The sequence below is a fragment of the Marmota monax genome, unplaced genomic scaffold (genome assembly GCF_021218885.2).
Source record: "Marmota monax isolate L192 unplaced genomic scaffold, Marmota_monax_Labrador192_F-V1.1 WCK01_AAM20220418_F8-fsc00400, whole genome shotgun sequence".
In the NCBI taxonomy this organism is placed as follows: domain Eukaryota; kingdom Metazoa; phylum Chordata; class Mammalia; order Rodentia; family Sciuridae; genus Marmota; species Marmota monax.
In genome coordinates, this window is record NW_026692772.1 from 458,500 (window position 1) to 484,714 (window position 26,215).

At 40.9% G+C, this 26,215-nt stretch overlaps 2 protein-coding genes across 4 annotated transcripts in view; one reads left to right on the plus strand and one right to left on the minus strand.

The window, feature by feature from the left end:
- Sec24d (SEC24 homolog D, COPII coat complex component) overlaps positions 1–1,434 on the plus strand; it is a 68,477-nt gene extending 67,043 nt beyond the window's left edge. For all 3 annotated transcript variants that reach the window (XM_046447117.2, XM_046447118.2, XM_058580127.1), the window contains one exon: positions 675–1,434. In XM_046447117.2, the coding sequence (XP_046303073.1) occupies positions 675–815 (141 nt within the window). In that variant the 3' untranslated portion in view covers positions 816–1,434. The remainder of the gene's footprint in view (positions 1–674) is intronic.
- Positions 1,435–1,501: 67 nt separating this feature from the next.
- Mettl14 (methyltransferase 14, N6-adenosine-methyltransferase subunit) lies at positions 1,502–25,784 on the minus strand. Its single transcript, XM_046447120.2, has 11 exons — positions 25,590–25,784; positions 22,249–22,337; positions 21,615–21,702; positions 20,243–20,323; positions 19,557–19,644; positions 17,167–17,257; positions 14,352–14,493; positions 10,760–10,852; positions 7,409–7,525; positions 6,896–7,106; positions 1,502–6,833 (listed from the first exon to the last, which is right to left on the minus strand). The coding sequence occupies exons 1-11, from the start codon at positions 25,653–25,655 to the stop codon at positions 6,529–6,531; spliced, it is 1,371 nt and encodes a 456-aa protein (XP_046303076.1). The 5' UTR covers positions 25,656–25,784; the 3' UTR covers positions 1,502–6,528.
- Between the last annotated feature and the right edge of the window lie 431 nt (positions 25,785–26,215).

Genomic DNA, 26,215 nt, shown 5'->3' on the forward strand with positions numbered 1-26,215 from the left:
GGGGCCCCAGCCTAGAGGCACTCTTTCCTGCCCCACTTGCAGCCCTCCGTGCTCTCACCAGAGGGGAACCCCGGAGGCCCTCTGTGCAGGCACAGCCATTTCATTTCCGGGGAGTGGGGAGTCACGTGAACCACTGCAGAGGTTCTCCACATTTTCCTTTCTATGTTGTCTTCCATGGCTCAGACGCACTCGGGGCTGTGGCCTGTCGTGGGCAGCACAGCCTTGAAGCACTGGGCCAAGCAGGAATAGCCTCTTGTGCCTCTCACACCCACTCTGTCCTCCACTGCCCCACACCCAGCCTCCTGTGTCCTCTTCCTGTCCGGTCTCCCTCACCTCGTTGCTGTTACATCTGCCACCAGCCAGCTGCCCCATTCTGTTCTGCACCTCACTGGGTCACACTGGCTTAAAGTCAAAGGCGTGGTTGTGTTTCTGTCTAGGAGCCCCTGCCTCCTAAAGCTGTGGCCACTCACAGGCTAGCCAGCTCCAACTCAGACCTGGGCTGAAAGGCCTTGACGCCAAGCACTGCTCACCCCCATGGGAAAACTCTCCACGGGCCCCAGGCCTGTGAGGAACCTCCATCTCATCACTGCCATTTCCAGCCGTGTCCTGGCCTCCCACGTAGCCAGGCAGAGCCCTGGGACGGCCCCTAACCAGCTGCTGTTATTTTCTTCCAGCTCACCATAGTGAAGCAGCGGGAGCAGCCAGAGATGGTTTTCCGACAGCTCCTGGTGGAGGACCGGGGGCTGCACGGAGGGTCCTCCTACGTGGATTTCCTCTGCTGTGTTCACAAGGAGATATGCCAGCTGCTCAGCTAGCCAGCGCTGGGTGCTGCACTTGTGGGGAAGCGGTCTCTGGGCGCCCACTTTTCTAGAAAGCAGCAGGCTCACTCTGAGGCCCGCCACCCTGCAGGGACGCAATGGGGGGATCTGAGAAGGTGCCCTCGTGTCATGAAGGGAAGAGCCTATTTCTGACTGCAGTTTTTAATTTTTAAAACTGATGGAGTTTGCATTTGATAAAGAGCAGAGTTTACAGAACATGACATTCTCAATTTCCTTTGTGCTAGATATATAACTTATTTTTCAAACTGTATAGATTTGGGGTAAAAGATTGTATTGGTTCCTCTCCTATTTCCAGTGAGGGGGAAAAACTTAATTTTTACATTATACCTAATTTTTTAAAACCACATAGCTCCATTGAACACACTTTTCAATTAAGATTTGCAGATTTTAATAATGTGGATTCTATCTAGTAGAACAATGTATGCTCTACTTTTTTTCATAATTACATACTATCTATGTTTAAACTATTTTCCAGTTGTTTTGTCTTAAAACTGTATTAATATTCTTAATGGTTCTTTGTACAATTTTGGCAGTTTCTACCTGTATATAATGGATCTTTACCAGTATCAATAAATCACTTCATATAAAAATTCAATGTGTAGAATCACTTTTATGTATTTGGAAATAAAAAAAAAAAAAACCCAGATGAAGCACTAAGCAAACCAGGTAGCAAAATTGTCTTTTTATCAGGGTTGAGGATTGTTAGGCAATAAACCTAGGAAATGTCAGACAGCATACTTAAAAAGGCACTTTTGAAGGTCCTTGACTGTGTCCTGTGGGTACAGTAAGCAGAAGTTGATCCCACCGGAAGTTGATTGATTGATCCCACAGGAAGCTGATCCACGCTGATGAAACGTCATGCCAGGAGTGGCTGAGAGGGGCCTTGAGCATCCGTCCCAACCAGCAACAGGTATAACGCTGGTGGAGAGCGGAACACGTCGTGTTCCAAGAGCTGCAGTGCCCATGAACATTTCTGTGGCAGACCTGACCCTGTCTGTTATCAGCCCACGCACACTTGGAGCAGGCCGTAGGCAGCCAAGGTAGTGCAGACTACATGGCTCAGCAGGCTGTTCATCATCAGCTGGCAAAGGCTGCAGAGGCCAGTAGAGTAGCGAAGACACTGCCAGGCTGAGCCCCCAGGCCTGCAGCTGGTGTGCTTCAGGTGACTCAATGGTTTGGTTTAAGAAGCACTGCAAGCTCTGCAACCCGTGTCCAGGACATGCCTGCCTGCCTGCCAGATGCCCTGGGAACAGCAGCTGCTGAGAGCTGATGGGAGCTGGTCACCCTGTCAGTGGGAGAAAGCGAAAGCCATCTCAAGCTTCTTCAGTGCATTACAACCCCAGCATAAAATGGAAATGTGGGCAATCTGAGTGGCCACTTGCCAAAAACGGGGTAAATACATCTGAAGTGTGAGGTGTTCTGAAGCAGTGCTCCTGCCCCAGCTGGAGGCAGCACGGGGGGGGGGGGGGGGGCCTGTGCAACCTAGGAAGTCAGATCACTGGAGCCAGTAAAGGCAAAGGACTTAGGCTTCCTGTCTGTTAGACCATGTGCATGTTTGCTGCTGCTAGTATCTTCCTTGCTAGGGCTTTTATTAAATCGGCAGAGGGTGAGGAAGGCTGGGATTAATCTAGCTCCTAGCTGTATCACAAATATTTTAATTGATGGAGCTACTAGCTGTAAGTAACAGTTTAAGGGACGAGAAGCACGGGCCACAACGCCTTAAGTGTTAACCACAAGAACCTCTCAAGAATTCCAGATCAGATGTCAAGGAACCATTAGGAAGAGTTCACTCTCTCAAGAAGGCTTATGTGAACTTCACGTCCCAGAAATCTAACCTAATGACAACTGGCTGAGAGTAAATAAGAAAGATCTGTCACTAATTTTTCACTTTGGCCAGATGGAAATATGTCCTATTAATAGAATAAGAAATCCAGGTCCAATTCCAGCTTGAGTTTTTCCAACATGGAAAAGGATCTGAAACTGGACTTGGAAGCTCCAGGAGGAGGCACCGTGCGCCTCCCAGGCCCACACTGGGCCTTCTAGACCTCTACTCCCAGCCCTGCTGGGAAGTGAATGGTCATCTGTGGCCAGCACCTTCCCAGGCCCACCCAGCCTTTGTCTAGCAGTCGCCTCTCCTTGGGCATCAGTGCTGACCACACAGCTTTCCAAGACTCCGGGGCGCCACCCTGCACCACCCCAGCCCTTCTACACTCCCAGTCTACTGTGCCTGTCCCTTATAGGAGGACACAGTTTTTCCCCTTCAGGCTATTATTAAGGAGGAGGTATAGATGTGGTTTAATCGCTCTCCTTGACAGGTTGTGTTTGGAGGAAAGTAACTAAAAACTTATATCCTGAGGAAAGAGTCACGTTTTAAAATTCGGTCAGTCCACAGGAGTCGACTCTGTTCAAGATGGTTGATAACTAATAATTCATTGGAGATCACTGTTTCCTCACCCTCCCAGATAACGTTCTTGAGACAGAGGGAAAGCCCTTTTAGAAAAACAGGCCCCTATTCAGCAAGAAAGCCCGAGCAGAACGGAAAAGGACCTGAGAGGCTGAAGGCCCTGGCAACCACTCCATGGTGAAGCAGGCCATGGGGAGGGCCCACTGACTAAGCAGTCCACCACTTGCACAGGGACAGGCTGAGAAAGGAGCCTGTTGTCTTCATGTAACACAAGCCACAGACTCATTCCCCACAGCCAAAGGCAAAGAAAGGCAGACAGGCAGGTGTGGCGCCACAGCAAACTGAATACGAAAAGTGAGAGCAGCCAGAAGTGGGAGCGGGCCTGAGACCCTGGTGCCATCACGACTGTGTCAGGGAAGGGCTGGGACGTGAGACATGAGGAGCTGCTTGGCTCACAATCTGGCATCAGTGTCTACTTTTTTCCAAAGTTTGATTTGGAGTTACTATAAATGCAATATTGTCTTCTTTCCCTGTGGTGTTGGGCACGGAACCCTGAGCCCTGTGCAGGCAAGTGCACGCCCACCCCAGTATTCTTAACCACGCATATACTTTGCTTTCGGTCAGCCTCACGGTAGTAAAGTTAGCTGCTCTCTTCAGCCCCTATTTACCACTGTAAGCTTAGCTTCTTAGGGTTCTAAGTTTCACCTGAATTATGGGCAACAGCATTACATCAGAGCCTTTTAACAACCCAGAAGTTGCCTTGAAATGCACAAGCCTATAAAATGGCAGCAGATTGGATCATTAAACCTCCACAAACTACCGGCCTGCAGACATCTGCTTTCCAGAGGCGACGGCTGCAGCCTACCACACAACATGAGTTCTCCAAGGGGCTGAGCACAGCTCAGACTGACTTCCGCTCCCTCCCAAGTGCACTCCAGAGCTCTGCAGACTAAGGCCAAGTCTTTTAACCTACATGCTATGACTTTAAAGGTGATGGTTTCTCGTACTTCCTTTTAGTAAATTTGATCCCAGTATTTATTTTTTAAAATTTTGGGGTACTAGGGACTGAACCCAGGGGTATCCTACTACTGAGCTACATCCCCAGTCCTTTTTGAGACAGGATCTCGCTAAGTTGCCCAGTCTGGCCTCCAACTTGTGATCCTCCTGGCTCAGCCTCCTCAGTTTCTAGGACAAGTGTACACCACTGCACCTGGCTAGGTTTTTGAACAAGCTGCTGTAGCGAACTGAAAGATACACGTTAGCGGTTAAGATCAGCAGCTTTTAAAATCAACTGCTGTAACTAACTGAAAGGTATAAATTAGCAGTTGATATGGGTACCACTCATATAACAATAGCCCTGCCACTGATGCTCACTGTAACTCCGGGTCCCCTTGGCACAACCCTGCTGGACTTTGGCACAGGAAATATGTGGTCCAATTTCTCCACAGGGATCCAAGGGCTCCTAAAGGCGGCCCTGCTATTGACCAAGACTCAGAACAGTGCTGTTGCAGTCCTGCCCCACTATGTGCCCTGGCTCTCAACAGGCACCAAGTCAGACCCCATGATGACCCCATTTCTTGCACCCTGACCTCTTGCACTGAGCTGTTTCTCACAATTCCCTGATAAGAAAAGCAACTAAAAGTTTATTTCTAGACTGAAAATGTGGAACATGTGAATATAAAGAGGATCAAAAATCAGATAAGGCCGGAGTCATGAACGCTCTACTGTAAGCCAATGCCCAGCTTTCCCGAGGGAGAAGGCGGCTGGGCCGAGGCGTCCTTCCAGCCTGTTGTTCAGAAGGCCAGACTACCTTTCAAAGGGATCAATTCTAGGGCTTGCATTCCTTTCCCTTCACCTCCTCTCTCCTTCTTGCTCTTCTCTGATGATGGCAACCTACCAAGGAGCCATTCCTCTCCTCCACAAGAATAATTATGAAACAGATCTCACAGGGCCTAGGCCACCAGCCACAGCACCGTCTCTTGAAGGCCCAGGTATGGAACAAGGGAGAGTCCTAAGCCAGCTCTTCTGAGGGCCCACCAGGGGGCACCTGGAACTTCCCTCCTGCATTCCCAGGTCAAGCTGACCTTTGGTTCTACCTCCAGTTAGTTTATAATGTCATTTCAACAAACACACTAACCAATTGGGAGATACAACATCTGTGTCAAGAAAGGGGATAATCACATGCTACCGATATGCACTGGAAAGTATAACAGGCTGAGCGAGCTGAGCTCACAGGCTCAGTCTTGGTGTGTGTGAGTTCCTCTTTTGTATGAGAACAGAGTGGCCACTACAATGTAGAAACCACAAGAGTTCCCTTCTAAGTCAATCCTGTTTCATCTGGTAACAACTGTGATTCCCATTTACAAAAAATAGAATCTCAAATGCCAAAGATTTAAAGTTTCATTAGAAAAATAAGCCTAAGCTTTCATTCCCTCACCCCCCAAGTACTTACCCCTAGGTGCTCAAGCCCAGCGCCTGGCGACCAGGCATCTCTACTGGTGCCTCAGCTGCTTTTACTTGGCTTTGGAATATGAAACTGCTCTGAAGGTCCATGTAAGTTCCAGCTCACAGCCACATCCTGACACTTGGATTTCTGTCCTGCTTTGTGCCTTAAGAGCAGAAGTCACCTGGAGCTACAGGACCAAGATCATGAGAAAGAGCTTCCATGCTGCGCCCTACCTCCTCCTTATCCTGCCTGGCAGCTCCACCTCACCTCTCAGATTCGGACCTGGAAAGAGGGGATTTTGTTCAAAGTCTCTTACTTTCTTCAGTACTCAAATTATATTTGAATTTATTTAAAATGTTTTTTAAAAGAAAGAAAATGCAGTATGCACTTCTTTTACTGTTTCAACAAGGAAATGCTGAACCCCCACAGATAGGTTCCGAGTGCCCCACTCCACCATGGGTGCAGCAGTCCCCCACTTGCTGTGGTTGCAAAGGAAGGATGTGCCATGGACTCCCTTCAGCTCCAGCCTGATACCAGACGGCGTCTTCCCACTGTCCACCCACTCCCAGAAAGCAGAAGCCTCTGTGACTGTTTAAAATCAGAGTGAATTCAGTCTCTGAAAGCGAAGCTATCTGTGTTGTTCGTCCTGCTCAATTACATGCATGCATGAAGACTGCTCACCCCGAACAAAATGGCGCAGGTATGCACTGGTGAGGAAGTTTGCAAGTTGTTCCTGGCAGGCAGAGCAGCCAGAACAAAGGCGAGAGGGACCGAGTCCTGAAAGTAAGTCTCCCACCCAAAGGCTAGAGGGGCAGGAATAGGACTGACATCTCTAAAAATTACCGAGGGGGAAAGCCACCTCTGTGTGCTCCTCCTCGACCTCCCCGAAAGCCGCCCCTTTCTCCTCGGAAGTTGGATCGATTTCTTTCTCGACCACGGCCAGACGAAGTTCCCCCTCTTCCTCCTCCTCTGGGAGCGCCACCACCCCGATCAGACTTAGATTTGGGAGGAGGTGACTTTGGTCGAAGTCTCTCAATCTCCTCTGTACAGCCAGTCAAGTAGGAATTAGGGGCGCTGAAGTAGGAGGCGTATGTCTCTGCATTGTAGTTGCTATTTGTCAGTGTTGGTCCAACTGTGAGCCAGCCTGAAGAGGAGAAAGACAGATCCCAAGGAATCACACAGTCTTTTTTTTTACTGAGGTCCTACCTGGTCGAATGGTACTATCTCTTCCAAACAGATGAAGACGTCTTCTACCAAGACAAAAATGTTCAATTATATGAAAAATTTCCACAGGTTTTTCTATATTTCCAATCTCAGGTTCTTCTGTAATAATCAAGTCAATGTCGACATTAGCATGAATGAAGTCCCCGTCTGTGCTTCTCTTCACGGTTCCTTTGATCCCCATGAGGCAGTGTTCCTGCACAGTGAGAGCACAATAGTACACTTTCTACCAAGTCATATCTCATAGCATTCCTCAATTCCAAAACAATCTTTGTTTCTGAGCCTTTGGGATACAGTTGTGGGTGTCTGTCCGGGTGACAGGAAACACAGAGTGTCTTCTACACCATCCCTCATAACACTTAACCCCCAGAACTCGTCACGGCTGAAGAGCCCAGGAAAGAGACATTTCCACCAGATTAACTGAACAGTAGATACTGATTTGGAAATGCTTGAGAGAAAAATATGAGAGTAAAGAAAACAAAACAGTAGAAGCCATACCTTTGTTCTCTGGAAAACAGCCTTGGGATCTAAAGTCTTTGTCTTCCCAGGATTGTTTTTGTTGGTTTTAATCCAACAAATATCTTCACATCTTCTGTAACCCCACTTGCGTAAACACTAGAAATATAAGAATTAAAGACAGAAATCCTGAACTTAAATAAACAATACTCAAAATGAGCAACCAACACTAAAGAGCTCACTAAGTTCCAGAGGTCATGGTAATTGCCTTAGTGCAGACAGAAGAAAGAAATGCCAGTCTCAAAGCACCAGTCTCAAAACCAGAGCCATAATAGAGTTGTACTAATGCAAAACACACTATTAAACACCATGCACTGAAGCACTGCATTCTGCCCCAAAGGTTTAGTCAGAGTGAGCATTCACCTGAAATGCTTCAAAATTCAAAACTTTCTGAGTACCAACAGCTCAAATGGTTTCAGATTTCACAGCATTTGGATTTTGATTTTGGGATAAAGGATGCTCAACCTGCTAAGTCTGCAAATAGTCCAAAATTTCAAAACCTCAAAAATCAGAAACACTCTAACCCCAAGCATTCTAGATATAGTACCTGTATTACCTTTCATTGTCAGCAATAGGTGTTTTAACTAAAAGGAAACAGAGACCCTACATAATCACAAAATAATCCAAAAGATAATTTGGTTTCTGCCACCTTTATTTTTACGTAATCACAAAATAATTCAAAAGAGAATTTGATTTCTGCCACCTCCATTTTCTATCTTCTGACAAATGTAAACACTGTTAAAACTTTTCAAACTGATTCAAACTGTTAACTTCTGTCAAATCAGAATCTAATAAAACCTCATTTCTACATACAAAAAGTTCAGACTAAAGCTGCTGTGCATCTGTCTTCATTGGGTAAACCTTATTCTGTCTTCATGCAATTCAGAGACTAGAGGTATGAAGCTGAGTCCCATGAGCTTGCAGCAACAGTGGGGAATCCATGACAAGCAGGTGCAGGCTGGAACTGAAACACGCACAGCACACAGTTGCCACAGAGTCAAGAGGGGGACAATGGACCAAGCAACACAGCGCTGCTGGCGCTGTGATCTAGTACAAAGATGCAGCAAAACACAAAACATGTGCTTCCTGGAATGTTCTAAAGTGAGACAGACCTCAAACTGAGATTTCTTAAATCTTTAAAATCTCAAAAGATCAAGGTCAATATAAGAGTCCCTCTTATCCACAGGGAGATGTTCTAAGACCCCTGGTGGGTGCCTGAGACCAGAGAGTACCGAACCCTACTAATTTTAAATCAGGCAAAGTAAGAGATTAACTTTGTTTTGGTGGTGGTGGGGGGGGGGGGTACCAGGGATTGAACTCAGGGATTGAACTCAGGGGCACTCAACCACTGATCCACATCCCTATTTTGAATTTTATTTAGAGACAAGGTCTCACTAAGTTACTTAGTGCCTCACTTTGGCAGAGGCTGGCTTCGAACTCATGATCTTCCTGCCTTAGCCTCCCAAGCTACAAAAACAATAACTATTAAGAGAAAAATTACAACAATATATGTAAATAAAAAGGTATGTGATGTAGTCTGTCTTTCCCCTTCATGCTGCATGCAAATCACCCTGACAACCCAGATGGTCACTAAGAGAGGAACAAGCAGGTGGCATACATAACACATGCATAATTGACAACTTATAAATTCTGGAATTTTCTATCTAATGTTTGCTGACCATAGAAACCAAAACTACAGGGGTGAGGGTTGGGGTTATTTGTTTCTGTTGCAAATATTTGGTTTTTGCTGGGCACAGTGGTGCACATCTATGATCCCAGCAACTTGTGAGGCTGAAGCAGGAAGATGCAAGTTCAAGATCAGCCTCAGCAAGGCAAGACCCTATCTCAAAATAAAAAAGGCTGGGGATGTGGCTCAGTGGTAGACCACCTCTGGGTTGAATCCCCAGTACTGACAAAAAATTGTTTTGCACTGGAAGTTCATAATACCACCACGGCCTAAATCCCAAATGACCTAATCCACTAATTTACCGAAAGTTATTGTATTGTAATCATTTTGGCCAAACTGTGCTTTCACCAATGAGACGCTCTGCTCCATGAAGGAAAAAGACAGACCCTCCTAGTCATTTTTCAACTTAATTTGGGGCTGGGGATGTGGCTCAGTGGTAGAGCACTTGCCTAGCATGCAGAGACCCTGGGATAAATCTCCAAAACTGGAGGGAAAAATTTTTAAAAATAAAATGAAAACACATCAGCTGAATTTGAGGGTGAGGAGGAAAGACCAAAGTCAGACATTGGAACCAGAAAAGGTAAATAGCACTAGGCCTATAGAAGCAAACAGTGTTCCTTTCTCTCTACTTTCTTGTTTTTCCACAGCACCTTGGGGAACTAGTGCTAAATAAATGCACAGACCCAGCTGGAATACAATCATGGTCTAGCCTTGGAACCAGCAAATGATGGAAGCAGCAATGCTGCCCACCAGCTTCAGCTCACTACTTCTAAAAAAGAACAGAGTGACCACGGAGCTTCAGCGTTGGAGCACAGATTTATCTCAGTCTACTCTTACTTGTAATCTCACATAATCATGCTTAAACTCTTCAGGCACCTCCCCAAATCAGCATAGCTGAATGAGACCGTCTGTTGCATGACAGGAAGTGTGTCCTCAGAGTGGAAGTCTAATCCCATAACATGTGTCTAGACCCAAGACCCACAAGACCAAGTGCCTTTGTGCTGGGGAGCAGTTGAGCTGATTCCTGATCCCAGCTGCAATGCTCGTGCTATTCTTCTTGAACAGTTTATTATTGTGTTTCTTTTGGCACAGAGAAGCTCTGATATAACTGAAAATACATTAAAAGTGCTATAATTACTTTCTCACTCTTATTCATTCAAATTGTTTCAAATGCAGTTATTATTCCAGTTTGACTGTCATTTACAATTCAGGAGTCCATGCTATTCAGAGCAACAATTTTTAGCTAATTATAAGGAACCATAAATGACACCAAGCTCATTTTTGTACTATAGTTTGGAGCTTCAAATCTCTAAAATATTGTGTTCTTACAGCTGTGACAAACATTTTTGAAAGAGCTGCATTCTCCCCAGTAAGCCTTAGCTGAGTCAGGGGTATTGTTTTTTTCTTTAGCATATTTAAAACTATTCAAGAAACAAAGAACAAAACAACATTAATCTTCAAATGTATTACACAGTATATTTAAAAAAAATTTTTTTTAGTTGTAGATACACAAAACTTTTGTTTATTTTTATGTAGTGCTGAGGATTAAACCCAGTGCATCACACGTGCTAGACAAGCGCTCTACCACTGAGCTACAACCCCACCCCTAATATATTGTTTTATATTTTATAAAAACAGCATCTCACCACTCTTCCAAGGTCCAATCCCTCCCCAGAACCACACCAGAGAAATATAAATGACCGGGGTGCTGCAATCTCATCAATTTCTAACTTCATGATCTGTAAGAAACCAAACATATGTGAAATATTATACACAAAATACGTACAAATATTTTGTTTCCTATTCATCCCACATTGAAACTAATGACCATCAATTGTTCCTGTACCAGAATTCTCAGTAGATATGTTCTTTAAATGTACCCATTAGGAAATAAAATTGATGGAAAATCAATTTTATCCTAAAAAAAAAAAAAAAAAAAATCACTTGTTCTCCTGTTTTTTGTTCGTTTATATACAAGCAACACACACCCATATGTCAACCCACGCACGTGCAAGCACACACACACACACAGTTATTTTTATATGGAAAGAATAAACAGGAAATTGCATTTTCAGAATTATGGCATATGACAGAAGTTGAGAGGTACATAAGCAACATTATACTAGAAAAAAGAAAATGAAATGGAATGAGGTTAAATGAGCCCAGAGTTAGGGGCAAAATTAAAATGAAATGTAATAACAAATGTTTGGAATGTACTATGATTTTGGTATCCATAAGAGTACTTCTCCCTGCAATCCCAGTGGCTCCGGAGGCTGAGACAGGAGAATTGCAAGTTCAAAGCCAACCTCAGCTAAAGCGTGGCACTAAGCAACTCAGTGAGACTCCGTCTCTAATACAATAGAAAATAAGGCTGGGGGTGTGGCTTAGTGGTCAAGTGTCCCTGAGTTCAATCCCCAGTTCCAACTTAAAAAAAAAAAAAAGAAGAATATTTCTCAATAAATCAATATGCAGTGTTTTCTTATGATTACTTTAAGTCTAAAATGCTCTGCCCCATTCCATTATCGTTTACCTTGAATGTGTTGTGCCACAGTACATTAAAAAAAAAGTCCTTCAATAATTAAATCTACATTGTGAGCAGTGATTATGCAAGCAACAAATTTATATGACATTCTTTACCTTTTTGGTTTTTTCTAAAGTTAAGAAATTTCTGAGACCATGGTTCATGCAAGAATTTATCAGTTTCATTTATTAAGAAAGTCTTAACTTCTACCTCAATCAAATCAATGTTAGTTAAAACCATTCCATCTCTTAAATCAAAGACATTTTTTTACAGTAATAATGAAAATAGCACATGTATAGACCAATTTTTTACACTTTTTACACTGATGTTTTTTTAAGTCTTGAAATCTCTCCTCATCCAATATGCTCATGATACAATAACCTTTTATCAAATATAAGAATATGAATAAATACACATAGTACATATACACATATATTCCTACATATCTTTAAGTGATATAGCTATAGATAGGCGAAAACATATCTAGAGAAGAACAGTTAGTAAATTAATTATTCTCTAAAGCTACCTGTGGGTATTTTAAATAAGTGCTTACGTCCCCCAGTTAAAACCCACCGACCACTACTGGCTATCTTACATGAAAATGAATACTTGTGGAAAACCAACAATTTTCTCATTCACATTCTGCCTTCTACAGTAACCCCTGGCACTTTCTTCAGAATAATGCCACATAAAAATTAAGAGCTTAGCAATCTGGGGGCCAGGCAGAACTTTTCAATACACCAGCCAGAGCTGAAATTCAGTGAAATTAAACTCCAATCAAGACTTTGCATACACAATAGCTGAATCTGTTATGTGTAACTGAAGCTCTGTGCCTTTAAAACCAAACCTCACAGACTGGCCAGAGAATACAGAGTTCAACCCAATGTGAATCCTAAATGTGATAAAACTCAATGCTTAGATTTTCTTTTCTTTTGACTAAACTGACAAAGGTGTTTTCTTATTACTACTCAGTTTTGATGAGAACATGATGAACTCGAGATGGTTAAACACCTCTAGGAATGTGAATGTGTAAAACCAATATGGAAAACTTCTCAGTTACTAAATCTTTTTGTCTGGGTAATACCACATTCTATACACTTTTCTGATTTTTCAACAATGAGCACAAATTAAAAAACATTTTTAAAGTGGTTAAGAGCCACCAAAACGTAAACAAAAGTGCTAAGTGTATTAAAGCTAAGAGGAAAAACTTCAAGGAGGAAGAACGTGTTATTTAGAACAACAACAACCATTAAATGAGAAAAAATACGCAAAAACCCAAGCACCTTTCTACAAGGCACCAGGCTATGACTGCAGCCCTTCCTGACCCTGCACCTTCTGCACAAGACTTTTCTAACTCTTCTTGAAATCTGCTGTTGCTTGGTTCCTAGGGCATTCCCTTTCTCCTGGTTCTCCTCACTTATCTCTTTTTTATATTTCTTTTATATGTGCCCCTTAAATATAAGTGTTTCCCTAGACTTCACTGTTAGTCCACTTTTATCTTATCTGTGACATTATCCTAGAATAAACTCATCTGTTTACATGAGATAATGTGCTTATCCTCCAACATCTGTCTTCTGAAAACAGATTAATCTGTTCTTTAAGTTTCATACTCTTCCACTTGAATGTCCCGCATACACCTGAAGTCAACATGTTCAACGTTATCAAGTCCATCTAATTCTGCTCCTATTCTTAAATTCACTTACCCCCTCATCCCACACACTTAACCAAATGTATCTCCTGAACTTTACTAAATGTATCACCTTTCTATTATCACCCTAATTTAAGGTCCCATCATCTCAGGACTAGGTTACTCCAAGAGACTTCTAACTGTCCTCCCCATTACTTCTTTGCCTCTAGCTCAACCTCTACACACTAATCCAATGTTCTTTCTTAAACTGGTTAAAACCTTCAAATACTTTGTAATGTTTTCAGAATGAAAGTCAAGCTCCTAGAACAGATCAATCTGTGTCCAACAGGAGTAACACACAGGAAGACCTGCTCCACCCCACAAGCCAGTCGGTGGCCTCCATTCCTCTTGTTCTTGCAGTTCCTTCTGTCGAAGCCTGTCCAATATCTTCCTTGCCTGGCTAACTCAACTGTTCTGCTGTCATCTTCTCAGAGTTCACATGCCCCACATTGCTAGGCTGGGCCTTATTCTCAGGTCATCTCATGCAGTCCTCCATTACTGAGCCAATGAAACTGCAAGGCATTCACTGGTTTTGAGCAACATTCACCCTGTTAAACTTTAAGGCAGAATACCAAGTCCTGTTCGTCTCTGTCTCCAAGCATTACCTACTAGCATCGTTCTTGGTATGTGGGGCTTTCATTACTAGTTATAAAACAAGACACTTGTGTAACTAATTCAGGTTAACAGCTTATTTAACTTCTTTTACCACCTGTAGAGTGAGTTAGCAATCATTCTACACTCTTTTATGCTTTCCTAGCTATATATCCAAGTACCCTAAAACCAAGAATGAATCTTCTACAGTTTACACTCACTAATTGCTCAATTTTTGCCTCAAAAAGAAGAATCAAATTAAAGATATGTACTACCTGTCAGTGCACCTTGGACACTCCTTCATAATACATACTTTAAACCTGTATTTATAATCTCTACAAAAGTAGAGATGGCATATGTGGTCTTTCTTTCTATCACATAAATGTGTATTCATTTGAAAAACAGAAAACCCAGCAAAACATGAACACTGTCACCGTACATCATCCCATGTCCAGCATCTCTCATTGGCGGTGATGCCGGTCTCTCTGTAATACTCTTCCAAAGGTGGCTCCAGGAGAATCACGTCAAACTTGGGTGTCAGTTCTCTAATGTCAAAGGCTTCTATATCTGCTTGTAAATACCTGTGTGATTAAGGCAAAAAACAAACAAGTAAAAGATTTTCAAATACTTTATAGATGGTAATAAAATTTCTTAAATATTAATAAACATTTCTTATTAATTAATCATAAGATAATTATTCAAAGTCTTTTTTATAGCACATTTTCTTTCTTCAGCACAGAGATTAAACTATCTACCAGAAAGTCTTCCTAGAACACAGACGCAACCACTACGAAGCAAAAATAAATATTCCCCATGGATATCTGGACTCTTATATTGACAATGTATACTGGGATGTGCATCTCTGACCCCCTTTCTATTATCATCTGACTTTCCTAAGGAATTTTTTTTTTTTAAATGTTGATGGATCTTTATTTTTTCATTTATTTATATGTTGTGCTGAGAATTGAACCCAGGGCCTCACACATTCTAGGCAAGTGCTCTACCACTAAACCACAACTCCAGCCCCTCATTGTTGTTGGTTTTTTTTCTTCAGTGCTTCAGCTAATTTAAGCTTTTTTTTTTTTTTTTTTTTTTTTTTTTTTGCTGGGCTGGGGTTTGAACCCAGAGCCTTGTGCATGCTAGGCAAGAACTCTACCAATTCAGCTATATCCTCACCTCTTGCTTCAGCTAATTTAAAAAAACTATTCCTCAGTTAAGTTAGTCCCTTTAAAAAATGGCTTCCAAATACGAATGTAATTTTCTTTTGTTAGTTTATTCATTAGTAAAATATTTATAATAAATCTTTTCACATTACCTAACATTATTATTATTAGCCTTTACTGAAAAGTGATTTTCACACAGTATGAAAGTATTTTAAACCTAATATGCTTTAAATGTTAAGAGTATTTTTAACTGAATGGATATTAAGAGTATAAGGCCTGCCTACACCAAGACTTATCTGTGGTTCTTCTAATGACTAACAGAATATATTTCATTAAATTGTTTAATAGAAAACATTCAAAGTTAGCTAAATATGAAACAAATATTCTCCAATTTCAAAGACATTACACACATTTTGGAGGAGAATGTCATGTTGCTCAAAGGTTAAAATGAATGGTAACACTACAAGTCATTAAGGGGACGGGGATGTGGCTCAGCTCTGTGGTACAGCTAGGCAAGGTCCTGGGTTTAATCCCTAGCACCAAAGAAGGAAAGTGGGGGGACCTCAGGAAGGAAAGTGATAATTAATTTGTTTTCTTCAAGTTATCCTTGTTTTTTTCACCTAAGTTTTCTAAATTTTCTTTAATAAACAAATTACTTCATAAGAAAAAACATCATTTAAAAGCATTTTAAGCAAATCATCAAGCATACAATAAACCTGAATTATCTTCTAAAAAGAAAAAAAAAATACTCAGAGGTAAAAGCCAATTTTCTGGAAAGCTGAAAAGTAATTTAGAGGAGAATGTGTGCCCAGCACCAGAGTTTCAAACTAATACATTAAGAAGAAAAACAGCAAGTTAATCTTAAATAGGTATTTTGCACCCCCTCCCCACTAGTTTTTTTTTTAATGTTCAAAACATTTATGAAACCACTTGAGATTGACTTACATAACTACAACAAATAAAGTATTTAATGATAAATTGTGGGATACAATGTACTTCCCTCTTGAAAAAAAGTCTTATTTACAACTTTAAGAACAAAGGTATTTTTTAATTAAATGCAGATTTTAGAAATACATTTATTATGTAGTGTTACTATAATAAAAATGGCTTTTCCAAGAATCGCTAAGTATCCAGGGAAATTAAGAGGTGAACTTTAATATTTTCAATCATATTCAGAAAATATAATGTGTTTACTTGCTTATTGAGTCTTTGCCAGTCTGAGCTTTTCAGCTTTGGTGATTAATTTCTTAGTGCCTCTCTTATTTTCCTGAGGCTGATTAAGTTTGGACTGTCTATCTACCAAAATCCTCTGCCAATACCTCTGTTTGCAATCACCAAAAAAGACCTGAGTTTCCAGCAGTGCTTTTTTTAATTTCAGTATATGCATTCGTTACTGCTTGAGCATCCTCAGGAGTTTTAAATCTGATATGGCATTCTGTATCTCCTTCTAGCAACTCAACATAAAAAACTTGCGAGATTGTGGCCAAAGTGTTCTGTACAACATCATTCATGACTTAAAATACACGTAATAATTGTTCAAGTTTTTATAACATTCACAAAAAAAAAATTTATCAAATCTACAAAAATCCTGGAGTTCTTGAGTAGCTGTACTGCAACAGAGCTCACGAGCTCTTCATTTTTGAAAAAAATATCTAAATAACCTCCCTCCCTGCCAGTTTTAACTTTATTATTCAACCTGAAAGTATCAAGCTGTTAAATTTTATCTGAGTAGAATGAACCCTGAAGCCTCTTCTGAAGCAATGTAGGTCTCTGCTGCTGATGGGGCACACCTGTGTTCCAATCCACAAGAGGTGGGACCCACAAACACGAGTGTGCAGTCCACCTTTGCTCTTTGATGACAGCACGGGGGCACAAGGAGCTCAGCAGGCCTGCCCTGCCTCCTGGAGCCCCCAAAGGTCATCTTTTTCTCATTTCATTTCATAGGCAGGCTCAGAAAACCAGAGCCTGAAAGTATCAGTGACACTTATAAAATTGACATTTTTCTTCTGAAAAAAAGGAAGGTTAGAGAATAAGCCACATGACACTTAACCCTGAGCTGGGAAGGAGGGGTAATCGCACAAGAGCACTTACATAGGAGGAGTGTTAGACTTTGCTATTAACTCGTCCTTGAGCCTAATGAGCTCCCTCAGTTTAGGGTATTCTTCAAATCTGTCAGCTAAACCTGGGGAGAAAAAACAGTAAACCAAACTTGTAGGTTGAGAAAAAGTTGTATGAATGTATTTTGAATCAAGTAGAAGTTGGATTTCAAAATCCGAGAGTGAAACTCCTTGTATGATGGGAACACAGAGCCCTGAACATTTCAAAGAGGGCGTGATGAAAGAAGTTGAGAAGAGAGTACTTGGAAAGTATATCTGACTTGTGCAACATCTGAAAGGCCGACCACACTCCCAGGTTGCAAGCAGGGTACCACGCGTGTTCCTCAGGCCACAGAGAGGTTACGGTTAGGGTGGTTTTAGGTTGTGCCTTCTGTTTTATAGAGGGTCGAGAGCTGACTGTGGAAACCTGATGGTGATAAGATTTTCACACTTTTTTCTTTCTTTCTTTCTTTTTTGTGGCCTTTGGCAATGAGTTCTCCCCCAAATTCAAGGAAATAACACCAATCTATCCAAACTTACACATTTACCCTGGATGCCAAAGAATTTATATTCCCATCTGAACATGGAGGTGTTCATGGCTACTAAACTCTAAATTTTGCCAAATACATGGATGAAAAATGTTATAGCCTTGTTTCTGTTTGCCTCTTGTTTCTGTTAGTCATCAGACTAATGATGTTAAACATCTTTTGATGTTCATTAGCCGTTTTCACTTTATCCATTCATATTTTGCTCACAAACTTTTAAACTTTATTTTGCTTTATAAAATTTTTATGTTCTTATTTTGATACACTTTATGTTTGCAGTCTTCATTTTTGGTACTGGGGATTGGACCCAGGGATGCTTAACAACTGAGCCACATCTCCAGCCCTTTTTATTTTATTTTTTTTATTTTGAGGTAGGATCTCAATAAAATTGCTTAGTGCCTCACCAAGTTGCTGAGACTGGCTTTAAACTCGTGATCCTCCTGCCTCAGCTTTCTGAGCTACTGGGATTATAGGTGTGTGCCACTTCTCCCAGCTTTCAGTTTTTTAGTAGAATATTAAATTTGTATTTATTCTCTTAATAACTACTGTTTTTCTTAAAGAATGCTTTCATTTCTTCAACAAAGTAAATATATTCTAATAATTTCACATTGTAGTATTTTTAGCCCTCTGATTCATTTGCATTTGTTAATATTGTAGGGAGCTAAATTGGTATTTACTCCCCAAATGTTACCAACTGTCTTAAATCATTTTTTTAAATTTGAGAAAATAAATTTTTTATAGCAGTAAAACAAATTTTGGACTAAAGATTTACTGAGAAATGTCCAAACAGATATTTCTCCAAAGAAGATATTGAAATAGTAAATATGCCTATGAAAAGATACTAAACATTATCAGTCACTAGGAAAAATGCAAATCAAAACCACAAGGGCATACCACTCAACACCCACTAAGACAGCTGTGATCAAAATCTCAGACAAGTGTCCAGATATGAAGAGCCTGAGACCTTTCCACTCTGACGGTGGGAATGTAAAATGGTGGAGCCATCATGAAAAACACTGGAGTGGGTCCTCAGGAAGTGAAATACAGAATTACCACATTTAAAAAAATAAAAATAAAAAAGTCAAAAATTTTTGTTGAAAAAAGAAAAAGAATTATAAGATCCAGCAATTCTATTCCTTGGTATATACCAAAGAAAAACAAAAACATACATCCACATAAAAACTTTTATATAACTATTCATAACAGCATTCGGCCTAATAGACCAAAGTACAAAACGAAACAAATGGATAAACAAAATATGGTGTGTGTACACACACACACACACACACACACACTTACTCACACACAAAGGGAATATTATTTGGTAATAAAAACAAATGATGGACTGATATAATCGCCCTTGGAAATATGTTAAGTAAAAGATGCCAGTAACAAGAGACTACCTACTATATGATCCCAATTATATGAAAGGTCCTGAAAAGGCAAATTTATACAGAAAGAAAGTAAATTAATGGTCATGTAAGCCTGGGGGTAGATGAGAGGAAGTGTGGACTGTCTACTAATGTACAGTACAGGGCTTCCTTCCTCAGGGGAGGTGAAGATGTTGTGAATTAGACTGATAATAGTTGACAACTTGCTATGGACATACTAAACACTGAATTATACCCCTAAAATGTGGGTGAACTATATCGTATAGAAATTATACCCAAAAAGTAATCTTGCTGATGAAAAAGAAAGGTGTACTAAAAGCACTCAGAACACAAAAAGGAAGTCAAGCTGAAAAAAATGATTTTTTTTTTTTTTTTTTACAAATCATCTACAAAACTGAAAAACACATGCATATAATAGCAATAGCATAATCCAAATAAATCTGACATACCTACATCCCTGATGAAATTCTGAGGTCTATGTCCAGTGTCTACAAAATGCTGGCAGTAATCATTATGGGGATTTAAGCTCTGTGTTCCCTAAAGAGAAAGTCAAAGTTAACAGCATGCACTCTGATTTGGATACAATAACTTCATACTGTGTCTTTTCTTAGAAAGCCAAACAAAATATGATTTTAAAAGTTGTATATTTGATAATACCACTAAAATGACAGCATGACTTTTCATCAACTACTGGTGTGAATATACCATTGTCTCATCTGAAATAGCCAAATATAAGAATATTTCATAAATAATTTAAATATTATTTTATATAATATTTTATAATGATTATAAAATATTTTATAATAATGATCCCTCAATAACTGAAAAAATCCTGAAGAAAAATAGGTACTTAAAATCCTGAAGAAAAATAAGTACTTAAAATCTTTTCCAGCATGGCTAGACATGCACATGCCTGTGAACCCAGCAATTTAAGGATACCAAGTTCAAGGACTTAAGACCATGTCTCAGAACAAAAAACAAAAAGGGTTGTGGGGTTAGCCCAGTGGTAAAGAGCCCCAGAATTTGATCCCAGTATGATTTTTTTTTTAAAAAAAAAAAGGTGGGGGGGAATCTTTGAGGCACAGAGCTTAAATGTGAAAAGTTACAAGATTTGTAAATTACTTGTTTTATTTACCTTAAGAAAGGTACTAGAATCTTTATAAATCTCTTCTTCATACGGCAAATTTTCTTCTTCCTGTTGCATTTCTAGTTCATCCTTGAAAAATGAAGATTAAAGAAACATGTATACATAGGCTACTTTTTCAATTATCATAATATTTCATATTGGCATTAAAGTGAAACATTTAAGTCTTTGCTTTTTCATCACTAGATCTAACTAGTAAATAAGTTTGAGAGATGGTGGATGTGGTAATTATCTTGACCTAACCTTTTTACAAGACACAATTAAAAATAAAGGAAAAAATCTTTTAAAAATAACTAGTTGATTATTTTTATAATAAAACAAAATTTCCTTATCATTATCATGAATAATAATTATCTATAACTACTAGTGTTTGGTTGACTGAATTGTCTAGAATTATTTATCTCTATAATTTACTGTAATGTTAGCATTTAGCTTGAATCATGAAATTTTGTTTTTATTAGATTGAACCATATGAAACTGCACATTTTATAGGTCAAAAATGTTAGAATATTAGAAATTGACATGACTCAACCTAATATAATCACAAATATTTAAGTTATATATAAGCACATATCAAAGTATAAAACAAAAGACCATATTCATGAGATCAGGAATTATATCATCATAGAGATTTACTGAAACTATGATTATTTTGAAAAGAAAAAAAAAGAATGTAGGCTTTTCTTCCATAATACTTTCTTTTTAACTAAATAACGCAATTATAAGTATAGAAGTTGGGTTTTTCTTCGGTTGATTTCAGAAATGGTTCTACACTGCTCTCTAGCCCATGAGTTCTCAGAATATTCTAATTATCCTACCTAGCCTACATTGTTACACAAAATAATGCAACTCAAAAAAGACTCCTGCAACTGGGCCCACGCCTATAATCCCAGTGGCTTGAGAGGCGGAGGCAGGAGGATAGTGGCTTCAAAGCCAGCCTCAGCAATTTATCCAGGCACTAAGCAACTCAGTAAGACCCTGCCTCTAATAAAATACAAAATAGGGCTAGGGGTGTGGCTCAGTGGTTGAGTGCCCCTGAGTTCAATCCCAAGTACCCCCCCCCCACAAAGACTGCTACAGTCTCTTGGAATTCCAAACAACAAAAGTGCACACCAGAAGGTACACATATCTCTTTCCTCTTATAACAAACATCACGGCCAGTGTGTGGTAAGCACAACCCTTACATTAAAATAAGGGAATGTTCATAAAGGTCATAATCTAACCGATGGTCTCTGCTACTGACAACTATTTTAACACACCTTAGAACTCAGCTTTCTATCAAATTTGTTTTCTTGGATGTCAACTTATGATTATAAGAATTTATTTTTTCTAGACTATAAAAATCACCCCATTCTCCACTTGCCTTATATTCTTCTACTTTATCTTCATCTGTCTCTCCTTCATCCAGACACTTACGCTTTGCATTTGGAGCAGAGGTGTCATAGGAAGCCCTGAAAATTAAAACAAAGAATCACACACAAATACACAGAAGATGCATACTGTCTACTGGAAATATTAAATAGCTTGTATAGGCAAAACTTTCCTGGTGAAACAGTATCTCTTTACCCAGTTTATAAATCATCCAAGAAACTGATGCAATGACAATTCTGTACTTTATGAGAAAGGAACCAAATAAGAAAATAAACTCTTATAAACTAGAATACTTAAAAAATTCTGAAATGCTTTCTAAACTATCAGTGTATACATTTTGAGGGCCAAGTATATTTTTTATAAATGTATAAAAATTATAATTGAAAATATATCAGATATATAAGCCAATTCTAGTCTAACATTCCATTTTCTAACTACTTATAAATGGGCACTTAATATAGTCAAAAATAAATATCTTTTAAGTCATGAACTGACAATATAAACCAATGTTTCTAAAGAACTTTATTTTGATATTTTTCATAACACATTCAGACCTAGGGTTGTTTATTAAAACAAAGATCCTAGTACAATAGTAACATGTTATGAGAAAAGATGATCTGGCTGACCTGCAAGTCTCCCTCGTTTCTGCAATTTCTCTCTGCTCATCTTTGCTGTTCAACACAGCACCAATGCTGTCGGCGCTCTCAGCTCCCAACTAAGGAATGGCAAAAAACAAGTCAAATCACAATTCACTGGACAGCGCTTCCTGGCATTTGTAGCAGAATGTAATGTATCAAACATTTAAAAAACAAATGAGTGAAAAAAAACCACAACTCACACTTCAAAGAATTGGATTAGCTGACAAGACAAACTGGAAATACTCTATAACAAAACCATGTTAGTTAAGATTGACTCTGGCAGCTAGAAAAGTTTTTTATTAGGCTTTCAGTTATATTGGAAATTGAGGCACAACTTTAGCCAACCTCCTGCTTTGAAAGTACATAAAAGTGTAGTAGTAGTAGTAGTAGTAGTAGTAATAACCAGAAAGAGTAGTTAATGTAGATTTTATATAAGATATTTTTTATGAATCAGTTCACATATTGTACCTATTTATTCTATTATCTAACAAAAATCCACCCAGTTTTATTTAGGCTTTTTGATTATAGGCACAATAGTGAATTTTACTAGTACCTTAAACATGGTTATGTTGATTTTGGTAGGCAACTGGGAAAACTGTGTAATTAAATGTGGCAACAAATGTAAACACAGGCTGGACAAGTCAAACAGGCCCAATTCACATAAACTGAAAGCCAAACCAAGGTGTAGCCACTTACACATTTACGCACAAGAAGGGCATGAGAAAATCTGCACTGAATAGTCCCTTGAGAGGAGGCTTATCAGAGCAGCAAGTTACTGGCCTTTAAACAGCCACCCACTCTCCTTCTAGTCCACCCACTTCGCACGGTGCCCCTCAAGTTTCTCCAATGATAAATCTCTTCCAGGATGGGCATGATGGTGCACACCTGTAATCCCAGCGGCTTGGGAGGCTGAGACAGGAGGATCGTGAGTTCAAAACCAGCTTCAGCAAAAGCAAGGCACTAAGCAACTCAGCAAGACCCTGTCTCTAAATAAAACACAAAATAGGGCTAGGGATGTGGCTCAGTGCTTGAGTGTCCCTAAGTTTAATCCCTGATACCAAAATCATCAGCATCAGCAGCATCATCTCTTCCAATCTTATCAACTGTTCATAAAATTTCAGCTCCTCCAATAAAATCTTCCTGGCTCCTTTTCTTTTTAGTCAGGAGACAGCATATCTACTTCCTATAATTGGAATACTTCCTCACAGTAGCTGCTCAATAAATATATAAATAAAGGAATGAGACTGTCTATTGGGGTCTAAATGAGGATATAATGCTTTACAAGAGAAATGCCTTATATCAAAATTCTGCTTCTATTGTCTTCTCACATTCAAACTTTTTTTAAATTGTAGAATGACTACACCAAGTCACTCATTTTTCATGAATTTTCAAATAAGCATATTATTGCACTAATGGGGTTACTCCCAAGTATATTGCTGGTACTAAGGATATTACTGGAGTAATCTCTGATAATTTGTTATCTTTTATAGACATACACGTTCTCTGAAACAAAGGCAGAAGTTAAAATAAAAGACAGGTGTAAACTGTTGCTTGTAGCATCGACAGTCACCACCATGGTCTAGGCCTATTTACTTACTACAAGCATGTCTTCATTCCACAGACTACACTGACCTGGGTTCTACTCCTTTGGTTCATCAAAAACAAAGGTTTGTTAAAGGCTTACTATGTGCAACCATCAACGCTAGAGTAGAAGTCAAATACTTCGCATGTATACTCTGCTTATCTGTGAGTGCACAGGACAGTGTGAGTACGGTATAAACAAGCAATATACAGTATCAGATTAAGTAATAAGGTCAAGAATGTCTGAAAGGAAGAGCCTAGACCAAGGAAATCAGTACAGATTTCATCACTAAATTCTGAGCTGTGCCAGGAGGACAGACAGAATTCAAATTTTAAAAATCAAAACCTATACTGTATAAACTATGTTCTGGAGACTACTTCACCGTTTGCCTTTTTCACAGAGTGAATGAGGTGTCTGTCACTAACTGCATCAGGCATTCTAACTTACATCCATCTGAAAACTCAGGGCAGCGAAGTGTATTAGGTGTAAAAGCCTATGCTAAAACTGCAGCTCACAAACTTACTAGTTTTGTGGCCTTGGGCATATGAACTAATGTTTTTTAATTCTTTTTTTTCGAATCTTTATTTATTTTTATGTGGTGCTGAGACTCAAACCCAGTGCCTCACATGCACGAGGCAGGCACTCTACCACTCATCTACAGTCCCAGCCCCATAACTTAAATTCTTTAAGTACATCTTTTTCACCTACAAAATACTGAGAGCATTTTATTTGCAGGATCAAAGACAATGAGTGTTAAAAGCTTAGCAAATCATGACATACAGAAAGTAATTAATAAATGGCAGCCATTATTAAATTTTATACACTTTGTAAGCTCTTTGAGGGTGGGAGCTACTTACATTATTCACAGTTCATCTGCCAACACCCACTAGAGTCCCTTGTATCTACTGACTGTAAGGCAATCAACTAATAACTCTTCTGTGAATGTATTTTGAGTTAAATATGTTTGAATCATAATTAAAGTTAAAACACCTTTCTTCCTGGCAACAAGAGCCACTGAACATTTCTGAAAACATAATAAAAGAAGGTGGAACCAGGACAACTTAGACACCTGGATTTGTCCCAGCTCTTTATGAAAGAGAGACAAGGAACAGATCGGATTCAATTCCCACATTTTAACAGGATACCACAAATCAATTCATCAGATCATAAAGGAGAAGAGGTTTCAGGCTAACATTCACTAAAACTAGATTTAATGCTGAAAAAAAAAGCCCGAAGCCCGTGTGCTGTCCCCTTCACTGTCATTGACCTGAGCGGCAGAACTGAAGTCTACTCTCTGATAGCTGCAAGCATTAACTGATGCACGAAGAAGCAGCAGCTAAGACGCGGGGTTAGCAGAAAAGCTTTGGAGAGACAAACTGGGCTCAATTTCCTGGCGAGGCCAGGGTCACTCGACCTCCGAACCCCATCTGATGATGCAGGACCTCTACCCATGTCGGGGTCGTGTGGCCTAACAATTCACACATTCGCCGTGGTGACCCGCACGCGTGCTGACGGAATCCGCACCGGCCTCCTTCCCGCGCGGCGCTAGGTCCCCAGCAGGTTCTGCAAATGCAGTCCACGCTGAGCTCGAGAACTCGGTGCTGGCCGCGAGGGCAAGGCACCGACCGCCGAAACCGTGGGAAGGGAGGGAGCCACCCGCCGGCCTAAGCCACCCCGGCGGCGCCGCGCCGCCCGCCGTGGGCCGCCCGGCACCGCGTCCCGGGCCCCAGCCCCGGCCTCCGCGGACCTGCTGCGCGAGGAGCTGCCGCCGCAACTTCTGTCGCTCCCGGATCTCCTGCAGGCGACTGTCCATGTCCCAGCGGTTCACAGCACCCGGCCCTCGTCTCTCGCGGAAACCAGGCCCCGCCCAGCAGGCCGCCCCAGACCGCGGGACACGACGTTCGCCAGGAGCTCCGCTCCACCCGGCCCCGCCGTTCGCCACTCAGGACCGACTTCCGGCACGGCCCGCACTGGCTCAGTCCTACCGGAAGTCCCGCCTCCAGGACGCCGCGATTGGACCCTTCCTCCGGGGCCCAGGAGGGACGCCGCGCTCCGGAAGTGGCTGAGAGCGGCGAGCGGGGCGCTCGCCTGCTGCGGGGCGCCAGCGTCGTTTCGCCTGGTTCGGTGGTTCTGAGCTCTGGGTACCTTACCGGTTAACTGGCGTTTCCCACAGCGCACACTCAAGTCTCCCTGGGTGGAGGGCGTACTAGCTCCAGCAGCCCGCGCTGCGAGCCCTGCAGCTCCGCCTCCGCCGGACGCCGGGAGTGGGCCCCGGAGTCGGGAGCGGCCTCGGCCTGCTCTCCTGGAGCAGCAGGGTTAGGCCTGCAGTGGGGAGAAGGGAACGAATAAGCAGCCCGTGGTGCACAGACTGGA

What these genes read in the sequence shown, in the direction of transcription:
- Mettl14 (XM_046447120.2), bottom strand. Translation starts at nt 25,655, where the DNA reads ATGGACAGTCGCCTGCAGGAGATCCGGGAGCGACAGAAGTTGCGGCGG. An exon ending in CTGTTTTCCAGAGAACAAAG is followed by an intron (nt 7,107 to 7,408) that starts GTATGGCTTCTA and finishes CTCACTGTGCAG; the next exon opens with GAACACTGCCTCATGGGGAT. An exon ending in AGATAGTACCATTCGACCAG is followed by an intron (nt 6,834 to 6,895) that starts GTAGGACCTCAG and finishes TCTCCTCTTCAG; the next exon opens with GCTGGCTCACAGTTGGACCA.